The sequence below is a fragment of the Polypterus senegalus genome, chromosome 1, assembly GCF_016835505.1.
Source record: "Polypterus senegalus isolate Bchr_013 chromosome 1, ASM1683550v1, whole genome shotgun sequence".
Lineage (NCBI taxonomy): Eukaryota > Metazoa > Chordata > Cladistia > Polypteriformes > Polypteridae > Polypterus > Polypterus senegalus.
The window spans coordinates 74068421-74085236 of NC_053154.1; the positions used below are offsets into that span (position 1 = coordinate 74068421).

The 16816-nt window shown below is 35.4% G+C and overlaps 1 protein-coding gene across 1 annotated transcript in view; it reads left to right on the forward strand.

The window, feature by feature from the left end:
* hormad1 (HORMA domain containing 1) overlaps positions 1-16816 on the forward strand; it is a 71398-nt gene that overhangs the window by 43051 nt on the left and 11531 nt on the right. The window contains exon 11 of the mRNA XM_039746101.1: positions 196-262. Within this exon, the coding sequence (XP_039602035.1) occupies positions 196-262 (67 nt within the window). The remainder of the gene's footprint in view (positions 1-195; positions 263-16816) is intronic.

Here is a 16816-nt window from a genome sequence, read left to right on the forward strand (position 1 = left end):
AATCAATATATTAATCATTCACATGAATTTATATAATTTAATGTCCAGTTTTTCAAGAGTTCTACTTTGCTTTTATGTTTTACACTTGTGCTTTAAATTCTAATAAAGTAGAACACCAGAAGTTTATTCTTGATGTGTTTTACTGCAAATACATGTCACTAACAACTGTTCATCTTTGATAATATTCTTTATTAGGAACAGTTTCCAGTGATGGATAAGCTAAACAACAACACAACCAACAAGACAGCATGTGAAAAGAAAGGTAAAACCTCTTAACAAAATTCACCTGTTAATTTTCAGTAGTCAGTTATCCTGTTCAGGAATATCAGCAGCAGAGTCTGCCTTAGCAATGTTGGGTACAAAGTTTGCATATAACACAGATTAGAATTACAAAATTAGTAAATCAAATAGAAGTATTCTGAAATTCAGAATTTTTCTGAAGAATATAGACATTGGACCCCAGTTTACAGCAGAGTCTTTAAACTTGCTCAGCTCAAGTGCATCTCTTTGTCCTTCCAAAATCTATCACCAGAATCAAAAAGCATATTAAATTTGTTATTTTATGTACTGTATTTGAAGTGTTTAAAAGGGTCACTGAATTGGCTTACCCAAACCACCTTGCCTCCTTTTCTGTGCACTGTCAATGCCTCAATACCAGTATTCCCTTTTTTTCTCTTTCTCTCATTGTCTTGCTACTGATTTTACCCCCATCTTTCTTTTGTCTTTTTTCTTCTCTCAATCTGGCTTACAGACCAGTTTTATCCCCAATGAGTGCAGATGCACTAAATGACCCTCAGAGCCTCGATAAAGCTGCATTAACTGCCTGTGTGCACATTAAACACAATCAGCAAATTCCTTCAAGATACCAGTGGCCACACGGCTTTTCTGTTACACACCAACACTCGCAGGGGCTGTACTGCCTCACTGTTTTTAAAAACTTTCACCGTAACGGATCCCTAATGTACCTTACTTCATTAATTTGCTGCCCACATTTTAACCACAGCTTAGCAGGTGTAAAATCCTGGGCATGTCTGTTTTACCAAAAAAAGTAATGATACTCCAACACACTCTTGCTCACCACTTTTTGTTACAGCCAGTAGCATATTTCCTTGAAGAAGCTGGCACTGTACAAAAGGTTAACAGCTAAGGGGAGTACAGTTAATCTCTGACCTTTTTTTTCTTTTTTCCAGTCTGTTTTGGTATCTAAAACATGAGACAACCAACAGATGAGCTGAGTGAGTGAGTGAGTGAGTGAGTAAGTGAGTGAGTTACAGGACATGTCATATTACATGTCCAGCATCATGGGAGTAATGCAACAACTGCTCACAGTTTAAGATTATATAAATGAAGGCTATGACTGAAAAGTCATGTAACGGGACATAGCTTTAAAGTGCACTTGCCATATTACCAAAACATGCAAACAATGCCACATTGTGCTTCTACTGCTGTCAGTTGCAGCATCTCAAAATTGACAGATGTATTTTTGTTTGTTCTGCTGAGCGCTGCAAAGTTATGTGGAACACCTTGTTATTCTGGGAATATTTGCTGTCTTGACAGTAAAGCTCTGCTACTTATTCCATATTTTTGCCTAAATAGCTTGTTGATGCTTAAACCTTGGGAGCTGGGATTTCATTTCTGCAGGATGTGTTCTCCTGTTTGTTACTAAAATGTATTTCTCTTTTTCCCATTCTTGTCCTCACTATGCACCAGTACTGCAGAGAAGAAGGGTGCTATGAACCAGTCCATGACATAGTGGTGATTTTGCTTGTTATCCATTTGTTTTTTAGCCCTTTCAGCTCATTTAAACTTGTGAAAAAGGAACTAAAGTAAAAATAAATTTGAACAGTGGTTTAGAGTGTACTTTATTAAACTAGTTGAGACATGTTTATGCAACACAGAGTCGGCCAGTTCTTAGTTAACACTCATTAGCTTACAGCAAACAAAAATAAGTAAGGTACTTATGTAAGGGAAGGTTACATTTGCAAGTTTTTATCATTCCAATGCTATTCCACAGGGAGACAGAATACACAATGCACCAATGCAAGATTTCCTCATTTAATATGGAAATGAACACACACAATCTCATCAGAACCATTTGCCAAACTATAAGACATCAATTAAACTCATGGAAAGAAAATAGCTTGCTTAATTTGATTTTCTGTAGTGCAGTCCATCCATCCCCAACTTATCCATCCAGCAGCAACTTTTTTTTCTTTCTCATTGATTGTGTCATAAAGGGCTATTTAAAGAGAACACTAACACAAACTCCTATTTCAATCACCCGTGTAATTTGGGAAATGACAGAAATAACTCTTTTGGCCAAAGCTCTTGACATTCTACCCTGCAGAAAGATTCTACATATTTTGAAGTGGAGGGTGTGGTCGAAATTTAACATTTTATTAAAGAAAGAAACATCCTGTTATAGGACAATTCAGTAATCAGGCAGAAGAGAAGCTGTTCATTGTATCTTTTAATTACACCTCAGCAAAATGCCTTGGAGGGAGCATTCTTCAGAAACAAAACCAAATCTTATATTTTAGTGTACATTTTGTTGTTCACTTGACCTTTTTTTGGTTTCCCACATTTATTAACTATGCTATTTCTTCAAGATGAATGCTGTTACCCTAAAATTATTCTTCCACAAGGGAATTTCATGCACTCTGCCGTAATGCATTTAAAATAGTAGTTACATCTAGAAACTGGAAAATAATATACAAGTTTTGTCTGAATTCACATTGAATCACTAGAATACAAAGGTATAGATTCAAACTTCTCTATTAAAGAAAAATCAAAGTATTAAAACAACACAAAAAACAGAGATCCTGAATGCTTATAGTCAGACATTAACAACCCTGTTGCTGCTCCAGTAGAAACAAAGAGAGAGGAAACTTCAAGAGCACAACTGTTTCAGTTTTAGATGCACATTTTTAAAACTCGGGATTTTCATTATAAAAAAGTAAAAGTGTAAACAACACACCTGCAAGCAGAAAAAACAGCCCTGTTGCTATTATGTTTCAGCTAGGACTCTTCTTGCTTGGATTCTAATTCTGGCTTTGTCTTTTTGGTACATGATCGATTTGTTTTGATGTTAATGATACAGTACTTTTGTTTATTATTTGTTTTATTCCCTTCGTTTGTGTTAATGTTCTTTGTGATTTGTGGGTTGTTTCCCAAGAAGCAGGGCCACCTGCCCATCACCTCAAAAGGACTGCCCTCAGTCATAGAAAAGTGGGGCAAGCCACAGTCCCTTGCAGCTCATTTGAATATTCTTTGGAGTTGGCAAGCATTTCTTTATAGTTTTGTGCTTTTGTGATGTATTGGATTTTTGACCTCTTTGCTCTGTATTTTGACAGTTGTTTGGATTTTTTGTATTCGACTTTTTATCTTGGATTTCCCTTTCACTTTCAGGTCTGTTAGGGATCACTTTGTTATAATAAATTATTTCATTAAGTTGTGCAAATTAAATCTGTAGAATCAATATACAGTTTGATGATGAAGATATCTTGTAACCTTGTTTTCTCTGTTAAGTGTATTGTGAATGGGGAGAGGGTCAGGTTGTTGGGGTTAACCATTTTTTTAACTTAAAAATTGCTAAACAATTAAACTTCTTTATTCACATTCTTAGGTTCTACTACTGCTGGTACTAGGGCTGGGCAGTATAGCCTAAAATTTATATTATGTTATAATTTCAGTCTTGGGCAGTAAAGAAGTATATCATAATACTGTATTTTTTTAATTTCAGTAGAAGATGTTTTAAAAGGTGTACAAAACTTGGATAGTAAGTTTTTATTGCTTGTAGTTAACTATTTGGTTATTATTAACTTGGTTAGCTACTGTGTTGCTGCTTTAGAATTTTTGAAATTCAACACTGAACCGAATTAGAAGTTGAACATTTCAAAAACATTTTTATTTGACAGTATGAAAGCAGTACAATAAACCTTTCAAGTAAAGTAATTGTGTAACATTTTAAACTTTTGTAAATGTACGTTATACTTCTTAAAACAAAATATAATTACAAAAGTAAGTTAATGATTTCAGGTATTCAGATAGCAGCTTATTTAATAATTCATCATAATTGGAACTTACCAATGATAAGGGAAATTGAAGCCCATAGCCAAAAACTCTAAAGGCTTTTCCACTTGTTAAATGGCAGTGCTTTAACATATTTGTACTATTTTCTGTGATAATACATACTTGTTTTCTTCTCTCAATACCTTGGTTCATGTCATGTTTAATCTGTAGTTGATGAAAGAGGTTACTTGTATTCCTGCCTGTGGCTGAAATAGTTTGCAGATAACTGTTTGCTGCTTGTGGTCTGATTTATTAAATTCTGAACCGTTGCTATACAACCAAAAATTGGGATGTAAGCGTCAGTAGGCTTTGCGCCCTAGGAACTAAGTTACCCAAACTATTCTATAACATTTCAGTAATTATTTACCGCTCTGATACTGATCTTTCTAATCATAAAATTGGTCATTACTATAGCAATTGACAAGAAGAATTCATAATTAATTGCAGAATTATGGTATTTGAGGTTTCCACTAGAGTGCCTCTTTCTCGTGCACAATTTCCCTCAAAACTAATCAGCACATCATCATCTCATAGCAGGCTTATGTTTCAAGTTTGGTATTTTTCCTTCCACCAGTTTTAGCTCTAGACCATCCTCAAGAAGCTGTGACACACTGTCATACACACACACATGGACAGACACACACTCATCATCGACATATCATCTTTTGGTATCAGGGGACCCTATGACATTGCGATCCAATGAAAACTGCTGGTTGAAATTTTTGACAAATCTAAAGCTTTTGTTCCTCCCCCATAGATGATAATTTATGGTGGGGGAGGGCATAAAGCAATAAAGCACCCTTTCTTTCATCAATTGTTTCTGTCTTGTTAATACAGTGTATTTCTCTACATATTTGTGTTTTTGGACGAACACGGAATATTTTATCACGAAAAAGGATACCTGCCTGTTTATATAGGCCAAATTGACCTCAGATGTGTCATGAATTGGATGTGTGAACCCAAGAAGATTAATAATTGAAAACAGATTAGTACCTTCAAGTGCCATAACAGCATTACTTACCTCTGTAATGAGTATCAGGTAGTTAAAATTCATAAGCTAATGCATGTATTTTCCCAGAAGAACTCTGAAAGACTATAAATACACTTATATATTAACAAACAGTGGTGAAAAGTAAATACATTTACTGTCTTCACTCAAGAAAATTGTTTAGGGAATTGTATTTTTTAAAGGATTTTTTAAACTAAATACTTTTGCTCTTTTAAAAGTATATTATTTAGCAAAGTTATGAGTGGGCGACACGGTGGCGCAGTGGTAGCGCTGCTGCCTCGCAGTTAGGAGACCAGGGTTCGCTTCCCGGGTCCTCCCTGCGTGGAGTTTGCATGTTCTCCCCGTGTCTGCGTGGGTTTCCTCCGGGTGCTCCGGTTTCCTCCCACAATCCAAAGACATGCTGGTTAGGTGGATTGGCGATTCTAAATTGGCCCTAGTGTGTGCTTGGTGTGTGGGTGTGTTTGTGTGTATCCTGCGGTGGGTTGGCACCCTGCCCAGGATTGGTTCCTGCCTTGTGCCCTGTGTTGGCTGGGATTGGCTCCAGCAGACCCCCGTGACCCTGTATTCGGATTCAGCGGGCTGGAAACTGGATGGATGGATGAAGTTATGAGTGAGCTTAACTCTTATAATATGTTTGCATTAAAATTCACCTGATTTTATGTTTGAAATCAGTAAAAGGGCCCCAATTAATGAACAGTAAAGAAAATGTAAACATCCCATAATTTGTACATCCTTTAAAAATCATCATGTCTTTCAAGTCAGTTTTAACCCACTATTGTCTGTAATGGATTTTCCTTTGCATTTAGGGTAGTATGGGAGGTATTTCTGCAACAAAGTGAATGAAAAGTAAAATTATAAAATGTAAATGCAATCTCTCTTTTACCATTTATTTTCAAAATCTATGCTCAAGAATGGTGCAAAAATTAAAAAATAAAATGAAATAACACCATTTGCAGTTTCATTTTCAGCCTGAATGGCAATTAGGCTATAAAAATGAAAAGTAAAATGCAAATAAGCACTGGAGCTACCTGCTGCTCATTGAATTTTAATTTTCCACTTTGCATTTTCGTTTTTGCAGAAAATACCTCCCATAAGTGTAGTATATTTGTTCACAACCTGTAAAAACATCCTAAATATGATCTTCTCAGTTTAGAAATGTGAGGAGTTTTAGTAAAGTGACCTAACTTTACAAAGAGGAAATAAGTTTTCAAATATCACATTTTTGTACAACTGCTATATATTTTAAACACTGCCATGTGCTTTGGGTCAATTTTGACTCATCATTAACTTTAATGGATTTTCTGCTGAATTTAAGGTGCGTAAATGCATCCTAAATGTAATCTCTTCTAAAAGTGAGGATCATCAGCACTACTGGCTAAGATGGTCAGTCATTATCATACAGGCTTGGGTTTGAAAAGTTTGCCCAGGGCACCTTAGAGGGTGTGTCAGAGACAGGTCAGCAGAGACCCAGAAGGCACAGCACTGAAACAGCATTTAAATATACTGTGTAGATTAATGGGAGACTTTATTTATAAGTACATTTTGAAATTAAGAGAAGATAATTTAGCCCTTTGAATTCAGTTGGCTAATATCAAAGTATTTCATTCATATATTTATTTATATCATCTACAAGACCACGCCTAAATAGTTTAAGCCAGAATTCTACCACTCTCTGTAATAAGTGTTCTTTACATAATGATTTTCAGCTTCATTTTGCAAAGTGACTTTATAGATGACTTATTTAGAATGTTCATTATATAGATATTTTCATGATTTTTTAGCATTTTCAATTATAAATTAAATCTTCAAGATTTGCATGCTCACATTTTTTATGGTATTGCAATTCTGGTGAAATGGCCCTGAAATTGAGTTTATGGTCCCCATGCTACCCTTGTAGCACATTCCAAATAGATAGAAATATTTAAAGATAAATGGTTCAAAGTAAATATCTAGCAACATACATTCATTGATTTCAGAAATTATTATTGTACCTATTGTAGTTTAAAAAAAAAAACAAAACCTGACTGCAGCAACCTGACCATCGTTTGGGAAAGGAGAAAGGCACAGGGTTGGCAACCAGAAAGCAACTTTACTTACTCTCTTTTTTTATTACTCATTTGTGTTTCACTTAAAAATTATAGATTGTTAATGTTTTTTCAATAAACAATTTATTTTCTAGAATTTTTTTTTATAACATTATTCAGGTGTTGGAAGCTGGAACACTTCACAAGAGATAGCAGTCAATCATAGCAGATCAATTTAGAGTCACCATTTAACTTGATATGTGCATATCTCGAAATGTGGTAGGAAAACTAAAATGCTATAAGAAAAACAAGCACCACACATACAGTGTGTTATGAGTCTTCCACACAAAACTATCAAAAAGGGGCACAAGCCTCCAAAAATCAGAAGCACAAATCACAAAAGCATAGGAATAAATGACAAGAGCACAATACCAAAGCAATTTATCCTTCTTTAGCTTTGGCTTAAGTACTGCTGGAGCCAGTACTCTAGCTGCCTAATTAGGTTGTTCCATATACAAGAGGCAGGACAGATAACATAAAGCACTAAATATGATATACTAAATATAAAACATAACAGCAAAAGTCATAAACAACACCATATCAATAAAAAACATGATGTTAAATACTGTAAATGTGAAGAGAAAAAACATCCATCCATCCATTATCCAACCCGCTATATCCTAACTACAGGGTCATGGGGGTCCGCTGAGGTAATAAAAAAAGATAAAATGACTGAAAAATAAACTCCAGCCAGGGCAAAAACCAGTGCTTAGTTGTAACATAACACAGTGGATGGACTGGTTATCAAACCCTCCCACGGTTGCTGTGTGAAAGCAATGTTGACTTCTACATTTTGGTCCTTCTACTACTTTGTTCCTTGCTTTCTTAAAAGCTGAAAAATATCACTGTAAATGATGTGTGAATGCATTTTATTGGGCATTACTACAAAAATAGTTGTAGTATAGCATTTGTCACGCACACACACACACACATACATATATATACAGTATATATATATATATATATATGTGTGTGAATATGTATGTATATATGTATTGCGGAAGCCAGCCCCGGACACAGACAGACAGATGTTGGGACATCTACAAAAAGCACACATTTATTCATATTAAAGTTCACACCACACAGTGCCCCTGCACTAGTCACTCTGTTTCAGGTCCCTCCAAAGGTCCTTCACCGACTCCACTCCTCTCCACCGAGCTCTATCCTCTTCCTCCTGACTGGAGGGAGGCGGTCCCTTTTATATCTACCTGGACGTACTCCAGGTGCTCGTGGTCCTGGGGAGGCACAGTCCCTCTCGTGGTCCGTCCAGGTGTCGCAACTGGACACAGCCCCCAGCCGACCACCACAGTATATATAGATATACTGTATAATATATATAGTTTAATTTTGATTTTATGTTTTACAATAAAATGTTGCATAAATTAATTTTCTGTAAATGGTGACATATCACTTCACAGCATTGTCATGTATGAGTTAAGTTGTAATTACAGCTGGGTTAAAGTGGGTCAGGTAGGTATAAGTGATAAACAGGATTCATTTTTATATGAGAACCCACAAAGTACTGAAAGATGTCCTTTAGTTAAATTGCACTGCCTAAAGCATTTATTATTATTTTTACAAATTCAGATGTTAAAATGTATTTTGTGCTAAATATTTTTCTGGAAATACCTTTTAAAGTTACTGGCACAATGTTTTAATAGCCAATGTCACAGCTTTTTCAGAATTCGTAATTGTGAATATAAAACAAACAAAAGTTTGAATTAGATGTGTATCTGGTTATGAATATTAGCTACTCACATCAAGAGTACAACTTTGAAATAGCATTTTGAGTTTGACTGCAAAGTTATTTAATTCCCAGTTTTCAACTTTTGCTTATCTTAAGATTTATATTCTTATATTATCTCCCGCTCCTTCTTTAAATCCTTAAATCGCTAGAACTGACAGTACAATTATTTTATGGAAGCTGTTACACTTATTATGCTTTCTATATGTGGTAACATAATGAAAAGTGTCATAGTTTGTCACTATACATTGACACTTTATAGGACTTAACTATAAGAATGCACACTATATAAACTAATGTGATTAACAAAATGGAACAAACATATTGGCATAGAAGAAAGAAGATGCACACTTGTGCTTTTGCTGTATATTTTCATTTAGTTTATTTCTACTGTGAATAGCAAATCACAGTTGTTAGGCTGGGGGTTAAATATTAAGAACTTCTAAATGGCATATATTAATCTCAGGTGTATTCTTGTAATTTTATTTAAAACCACACAAGTTATATTGCCTAGTACTTCGAATTCCTAAGGTGAATAACTGAACCTGAAGTATCTTAAACAAGATAATAGAATATGTTTATTTCAGCAATAGGATTTTTTTCATGCTCAGGACCTTTTTGGTTGGATTAACGAGAGCTGCAAGAAACCTTTGAACTTTAAATTCAGTCTATTGAAATATGGTGCCTGTTCTGGCCATGCTAGAAACACTACCTTGACTTGCACAGTCAGTAAAGATTTTTAGAGAGAATTAGGCCAACATCCAGGCTCCTTCCTAGTTGTTGTTGTCTCTGTTTCTCAATCACACTGGTGGTTTCTGCCCATTCCCTTCTGGAACGTTATGCCTAGAAGGACATATAGTAAGTCTCCATAACAGCCCCTATCTGCCCAGAGTGGTGTGCTGAGCTGCCCTGTTTAGGCCAGTGTGGCTATCTCTTCTTTGGATATTTGCTACCCTTGCACTGTACTATGTTGATGATGTTCTTATATAGAACAACATAATGCTAGTAGTTCATCCCTTCACAGGGTCCTCAGAATGTCCCTAAATGACAATTTTACTATTGTTGTGTACTTTTCACATATAGCATAAATGTATAATGCCTTCATATCTTTAATTGAAAATAAAATAACTTTATGACATTTTTTTGAACGGACTGGCCATTATTATTATTATGTTTTACTGATGAGTTTTTCATGTATGTATAGCATGTACAGGTATGTATGTATTTCTGTGTTTAAATATTTTAACTTAAAATTAATATTATTTGTGTAGCTTGTTCATTATACAACTTAAATATAATAGTTTGTATTTTTAAATCCTCAATAGAATCTAGATCAAAAAGAACGATCAAGTAAATTCCCAAATATGAAATGCAAGCATCCAGCAACAGAAAATAAGTCTGTAAGTCTTTAATCTTAATTTTAATTTACCTGTGGTAGTTTTCTACAAAAAATCACAATATGTAAAACTGAATTGTAACTATTTTTATTCTGACTAGCCATCATTAGTAATATTGGCTTTTTTACATAATTTGGCTATGTTGCATAATTAGCCAGATAATGAGAAAAGACAAAAAGCATTTGTTATGTTTCTTCCTGTGATGGCATTAAACCGTGCTTCATTTCTTTCATATTATATACTAACCATTTAACTATTATATATAATATATTGGTTAATAACAGATTAGCCTGTATGAAGAATTGTATAGTCAAGAAGAGGGCTTAATACCAAAGAGACAGAAGATCAGTGAACCCAAGGAGCGCTTCTGAAGAGATGTAATGTGTTCCTACTTTTGAAAAGTCTATGTACATCTAGATAAAAATGCATATGTGCACTTTATATTAATATGAAGAAGAAACTCAAGTTCAGTTCTCAAATATGTTGTATCATTATTATGTATAGTTTTATTTTATATTACCTTACCTTGGTTCTAGTAATTCATATTTTAGTTTAATGGTTAATTACTAACTTGTTATACCCTAAAATAGAAAATATATTCATAAGTATTTGTTTATATATATTATAATGATTGAAATTTTTAATAAAATGGTAAATTCTTTGCATATTTGATATTAATGATATTTGGACGGTCTTGACTGGTCCCATGGCTACAAAAATGATTATACCTGACAAGACCTTTGCCTACTCCAAATAATAATATGTTCCAAACCTACCTTCCTTCCTTCCTTCCTCCCTCCCTTCCTTCTTTCCTTCCTTTAACCATTGTAAATTTAATGGTCATATACAAACATTGCTCAATGCAAGTTGCCTTAACTTCTTTCAAAAATGAATTTGGTGAATCAGTTACATCCTCTGAATGCATCACACACTACAAAGCAAAAAGCTTAGTGGTCCTAACTTAACATTGGAACTAAACAGAGTTAGAAAATGTAATATAACAATATTGCTGATTTATAATTAGTCTGTCACACAGTATTACTTGTTATGAAGAGGGCTTTGTTATTCTTAAAGTATGACATTGATTAAAATATGTGTTCTTAACTGTGTCTTGCTATGTAATGTTTGTATAAATGATGGAAAATAAACAAGAAATTCCACAGGAAACTCATTAAAAACATAATCAAACCTTCTAACAAATCTGTGGCAGACTTTCATTTAACGATACATTGTCACACTCGACACAATAAATTATAAGGAATCAGATATTATTAGCATGCATTTATTATTTGTTAAAAGATAGCATGATTTCCTATATTATAAAGATTTGAGGCCTCATATATAACGCTGTGTGTAGAATTCACACTAAAACATGGAGTAAGGACAAACTGGAAATATCCTTACGCACAACAAAATTCAAATGCCTAAAAATATGTGTAACCAAAGTGCCACACACTTCAACTTTATAAATCTCAATCAATGTGAATTTTAATGCACATGCACGCACCTACAGCCCCTCCCCAACTCCTCCCAGAATTACGCCTATTTGGACATGCAAATCAATATAAATAACCCCTTATGTTCAGTGTTTTGTTAAAAGACAATGGCAAAAGTAGTGTAAAAAAGAAGAATTTCAGCAAATGCGAAATGGAGGTCCTGCTCAATGAAGTGTAGGCAAGGAAAAATGTACTATCTGGTGGCTTAAGCAGTGGTGTAAACAACAAGAGGAAATTGCTGTAATGTTCAAGTTCAGAAAGTTACACAGTGCCCAAAATAAAAAGAACTGTTCAGATTTCAAAGTCACTCTGCAAAGGTGAGTCACTACCCATCGTCTGGGTAAAAAAAGGTCTATGTCAAGATTAAAGTCAAAATGTGAACTTTAATCTAAAAATTTTCACTTTAAGCCTACAGTTTGTATTTTTGTTAAAGTAGACATCATAAACCCCATCTTAAAATTGATGTTTAATTTTCTAGAGTTTCTCAAACCCCTAAAGTAGCACATTAGATGTTTCGTATTCTAAGTGTTCCCTAGTCCAGTCATTAATTGCTCTGTGCTTCTTAAACAAGCTTTCTCTTACACTGACAGGCGTGTGCAGCCAGTGACAGCCACACAGAATACATTACATTCATGATATTACAGCTCTCTGAACATTTTAGAATACTAAGATGTATACATATATATATCATCTGATGAAATGCATTTAAAGCATGTATTGAACATGTGGGGGCAAAGTGGTGCAGCGATAGCGATGGGCTGGTGCCCCATCCATGGATTGTACCTGCCTTGCACACAACGTTTGTTGGGACGGGCACGACCGGTGCACCACCATGCCTCCATATGTTTCATTATTAACAATATACATTATTTAAATTAAGTTAACAAAATGTAAAATGCAATATACATACTTTAATGCATTTCGTCATAAAAATGATTTTAAGTATACATCCTAGTATTCTAACAGCACACAGCTCCAAGAGTACAGCTCTTGGAAATCTACATTGTGAGAGATGGCCGGCAGCTTATCCCGGCCAACACATCCATGCCGCTAGATGGAGTCCTCTCTGCAGCATGGAGGTGCCCCGGATTCCTGCAGCGCATTGTGGGAGATGGAGTTCGACTTAACAGCCCTGCTGGGTGCCGTGGGTGCCATTGGGTGACGCTGCAGGGAGACACAGGGATTTCTATTTTCCCTATAGCCCGGCTGAAGAAAAAATATAAATCTTCAACTGACCCGGAAGAGCTAGTGAATCCAATGGACAGAAGGACAGGAGTGCTTCCGGGTCATGGACTATGGGAAACCCAGCAAGCTGAGCCAGAGTTGGGAGGTAGTGTGACGGAGCTGCTGGGAGGAGAGGATGATTTATTGTTATTATTATTGTTATTGATTTATTGATTTATGGTGGTGATTGTGGTGTCTACTGTGGCACAATATCGAAAGGAAGAAGTTAAAATTATTTCTGGTACTTTTTACCTGGTGTCCTGGACGTTTGTCTGCGTGGTTTGAGGAGCAACAGTTGATACAGAATGATTGCAGTCAAGTGAATACATTTGTAAACAATATGAAGTTAATTTCAGTGTATTTGATAAAGCCACAAGATTGATGCAAATCTTTTTTTTTTTTTTTTTTTTTTATTTATTAATTTTATTACAATCAATACATAGCAATCAAGTTTTACAAAAAAAAAGAATTATGCTAAGAACAGATCGATCCCCACCCTTGAGAGAGAGAGCAAGCCAAAGGTGTAAAATTTAAGGCTTTAAAAATACCTAAATCAACAAATTCTCTGTGCTTTATAAACTCATTTCAAAATATTACTGATTAGATCCTGCCATGTTTTGAAAAAAGTCTGCACAGATCCTCTAACTGAGTATTTGATTTTTTCCAATTTTAAATAATATAACACATCAGTTTCCCACTGACTTAAAAGAGGAGAGTTTGGGTTCTTCCAGTTTATCAGAATAAGTCTGCGTGCCAACAGTGTAGTGAATGCAATCACAATTTGTTTGTCTTTCTCCACTTTAAGACCCTCTGGAAGAACCCCAAACACAGCTGTTAATGGGTTAGGAGGGATTGTGAGTCCAAGACTGTCTGAGAGGTAATTAAAAATTTTTGTCCAGAATAATGTTAATTTGGTGCAGGCCCAGAACATGTGACCTAGTGAGGCTGGGGCTTGGTTGCAACGTTCGCAGGTTGGATCATGCCCTGGAAACATTTTGAGAGTTTTAGTCGAGACAGATGTGCTCGATATATAATTTTGAGTTGTATAATTGTATGCTTTGCATATGGAGCTTGAGTGAATTCTCTGCATTGCTACTTTCCACTCCTTTTCTGATATATTAATTGAGAGGTCATTTTCCCAGTGTCCTCTTGGATCTTTGAAAGGAAGGGATTGTAAAAGGATTTTATATATTGTAGAGATGGAGTCTAACTCCTTGAAATTGAGCAATAATTTTTCCAGCGTGGATGAGGGTGCAAGATGAGGAAAATCTGGAAGGTTCTGTTTAACAAAGTTCCTGATTTGAAGATAGTGAAAGAAATTTGTAGCTGGAATGTTAAATTTGGAATGTAATTGTTCATAGGATGCAAAGACGTTGTCTATATAAAGATCTCTAAGCAAGTTAATTCCAAATTGTTTCCAGATATTAAAAACTGCATATGTTTGTGAGGGTTGAAAGAGGTGGTTCTTTTGCAGGGTGCCACAGAAAGAAGCTTCTCCGTCTTAAAATGCTTTCTACATTGGTTCCAGATTCTAAGTGAGTGGAGCACAATTGGGTTATTAGTGTATTGCCGATAACGTGTGTTTATTGGAGCACAAAGCAAGGAATACAAAGAAGTACTGCAGGATTTTACTTCTATTGCGGTCCATGCCTGTGTATGTTCTTCTATTTGTGTCCAGGTTCTTATCGACTGTATATTTGCCCCCAGTAATAAAACTGGAAGTTAGGTAGAGCCATGCCACCTTCTGCCTTTTGTCTTTGTAGGGTCGCTCTTTTGATGCGTGGATGTTTAGAATTCCAAATAAATGAGGTTATTGTTGAATCTAATTGCTTAAAGAACGATTTATTAATGTATATTGGTATGTTTTGAAATAAAAAGGAGCTTAGGAAGAATATTCATCTTAACAGTGTTAATTCTTCCAGCTAGTGTGAGATGAAGGGTTGACCATCTATGCAAGTCTTGTTTAATTTTTTCCATGCAGACGACGAAATTTTGTTGATAAAGAGCTTTATGTTTACTTGTGATGTTTACCCCGAGGTATTTAAACTGTTCTGCAATGATAAAAGGAAGGGTGTCTAATCTAATATTATATGCTTGCGAATTCACCGGAAAGAGTACACTTTTATTCAGATTAATTCTGAGACCAGAGAGCTTTTGAAATTCTGTGAGTGCTGCTAAGACTGCAGGCACAGAATTTTCTGGGTCCGATATATACAGTACCATGTCATCTGCATATAATGAGATTTTCTGTTCCAGTCCTTCTCTGCTAATCCCCTTTATCTGATCAGTATTTCGACAATGTATTGCCAGTGGTTCAATGGCAATTGCAAACAGCAGTGGTGACAAAGGGCATCCTTGTCTTTTGCCACGCTCTAGTTTAAAGTAGTCTGAGCAAATGTTATTGATGCAAACTGAAGCTTCTGGGTTAGTATACAGTAATTTAATCCATGCACAAATGTTGGGCCAAACCCAAACTTCTCCAAAATAGTAAAAGGTATTTCCATTCAATCATGTCGAATGCTTTTTCTGCATCCAATGATAATAATATTTCTGGGGTGTTTGATTTAGTTGGTGAGTATATTACATTAAACAGGCGTCGAAGATTTGAAGATAAGTGTCGGCCCCTAATAAATCCAGTTTGGTCTTGTGATATTACTGAGGGGAGCACTTTCTCCATCCTTCTAGCTATGATTTTAGAGAGTATTTTAACGTCGTTATTCAGAAGTGAAATTGGTCTGTATGATGCACATTGTAATAAGTCCTTATTTTGTTTTGGAAAGACAGTGATTAGTGCTTGGCGAAAGGTTTGTGGAAGAGATTGGTTATCTCTGGCTTCTGTAAATGTTGCTAATAGGAGGGAGCTAGCTGAGCGGAGAATTTCTTGTAAAACTCTGCAGGGTAGCCATCAGGGCCTGCTGCTTTTCCACCTTGGAGTGACTTTATAGCATCCAGTAATTCTGATAATGACAGAGGTTTATCGAGTTCCTCCACACTAAAAGCGTCAATTTGTGGTATCTGTAATTTATCCAGAAATGCATTAGATTGTATATTGTCTTCTTTAAACTCAGTAGTATATAGGGATTTATAGTAGTCTCTAAAAGTGTACATTATATTTTTGTGTTCGATGATTTTATCTCCATTCGTGTTAGTAATTACCGAGATTGCGCTATGCATATCTTGCTTGTGAATTTGTTGCGCTAAAAGCTTATTAGCTTTCTCTCCATGTTCATAATAATGATGTCTGGATTTGTAAATTAGTTGTTCGGTTTCTTTAGTTGTCAAGAGGTTTAATTCTGAATGTAGAGCCTGCCTCCTCTTATGTAGAGTCTCGCTTGGTAGTCTGGCATGTTCTTCATCTATTTTAGTAATTTCGCTTTTTATCTCTGCTACTTTCTTCGCTTCGGATTTATTTCTGTGGGAAAGATATGAGATAATCTGTCCTCTTAAGAAGGCCTTAAGAGTTTCCCAGAGTATTCCTGCAGAGATCTCAGGGGATGTATTTGTCTCTAGAAAGAATTCAATTTGTTTGGATATAAATTCAGTACAATTCTCGTCAGCTAATAGAAGCGGATTGAGGTGCCATCTGCGGGTGAGTGTATGGGGCTTAGTAATTTCAGCTCCAAGATCATCGGAGCATGGTCTGAAATAACAATAGCATCGTATTTACAAGATTTAATCTTAGGCAAGAAGTTATTATCTATAAAGAAGTAATCAATCCTTGAGTAGCAATGATGTACTGGTGAGTAGAAAGAATATGTTCTTGAATTTGGGTTTAAAACCTCCAGGGATCT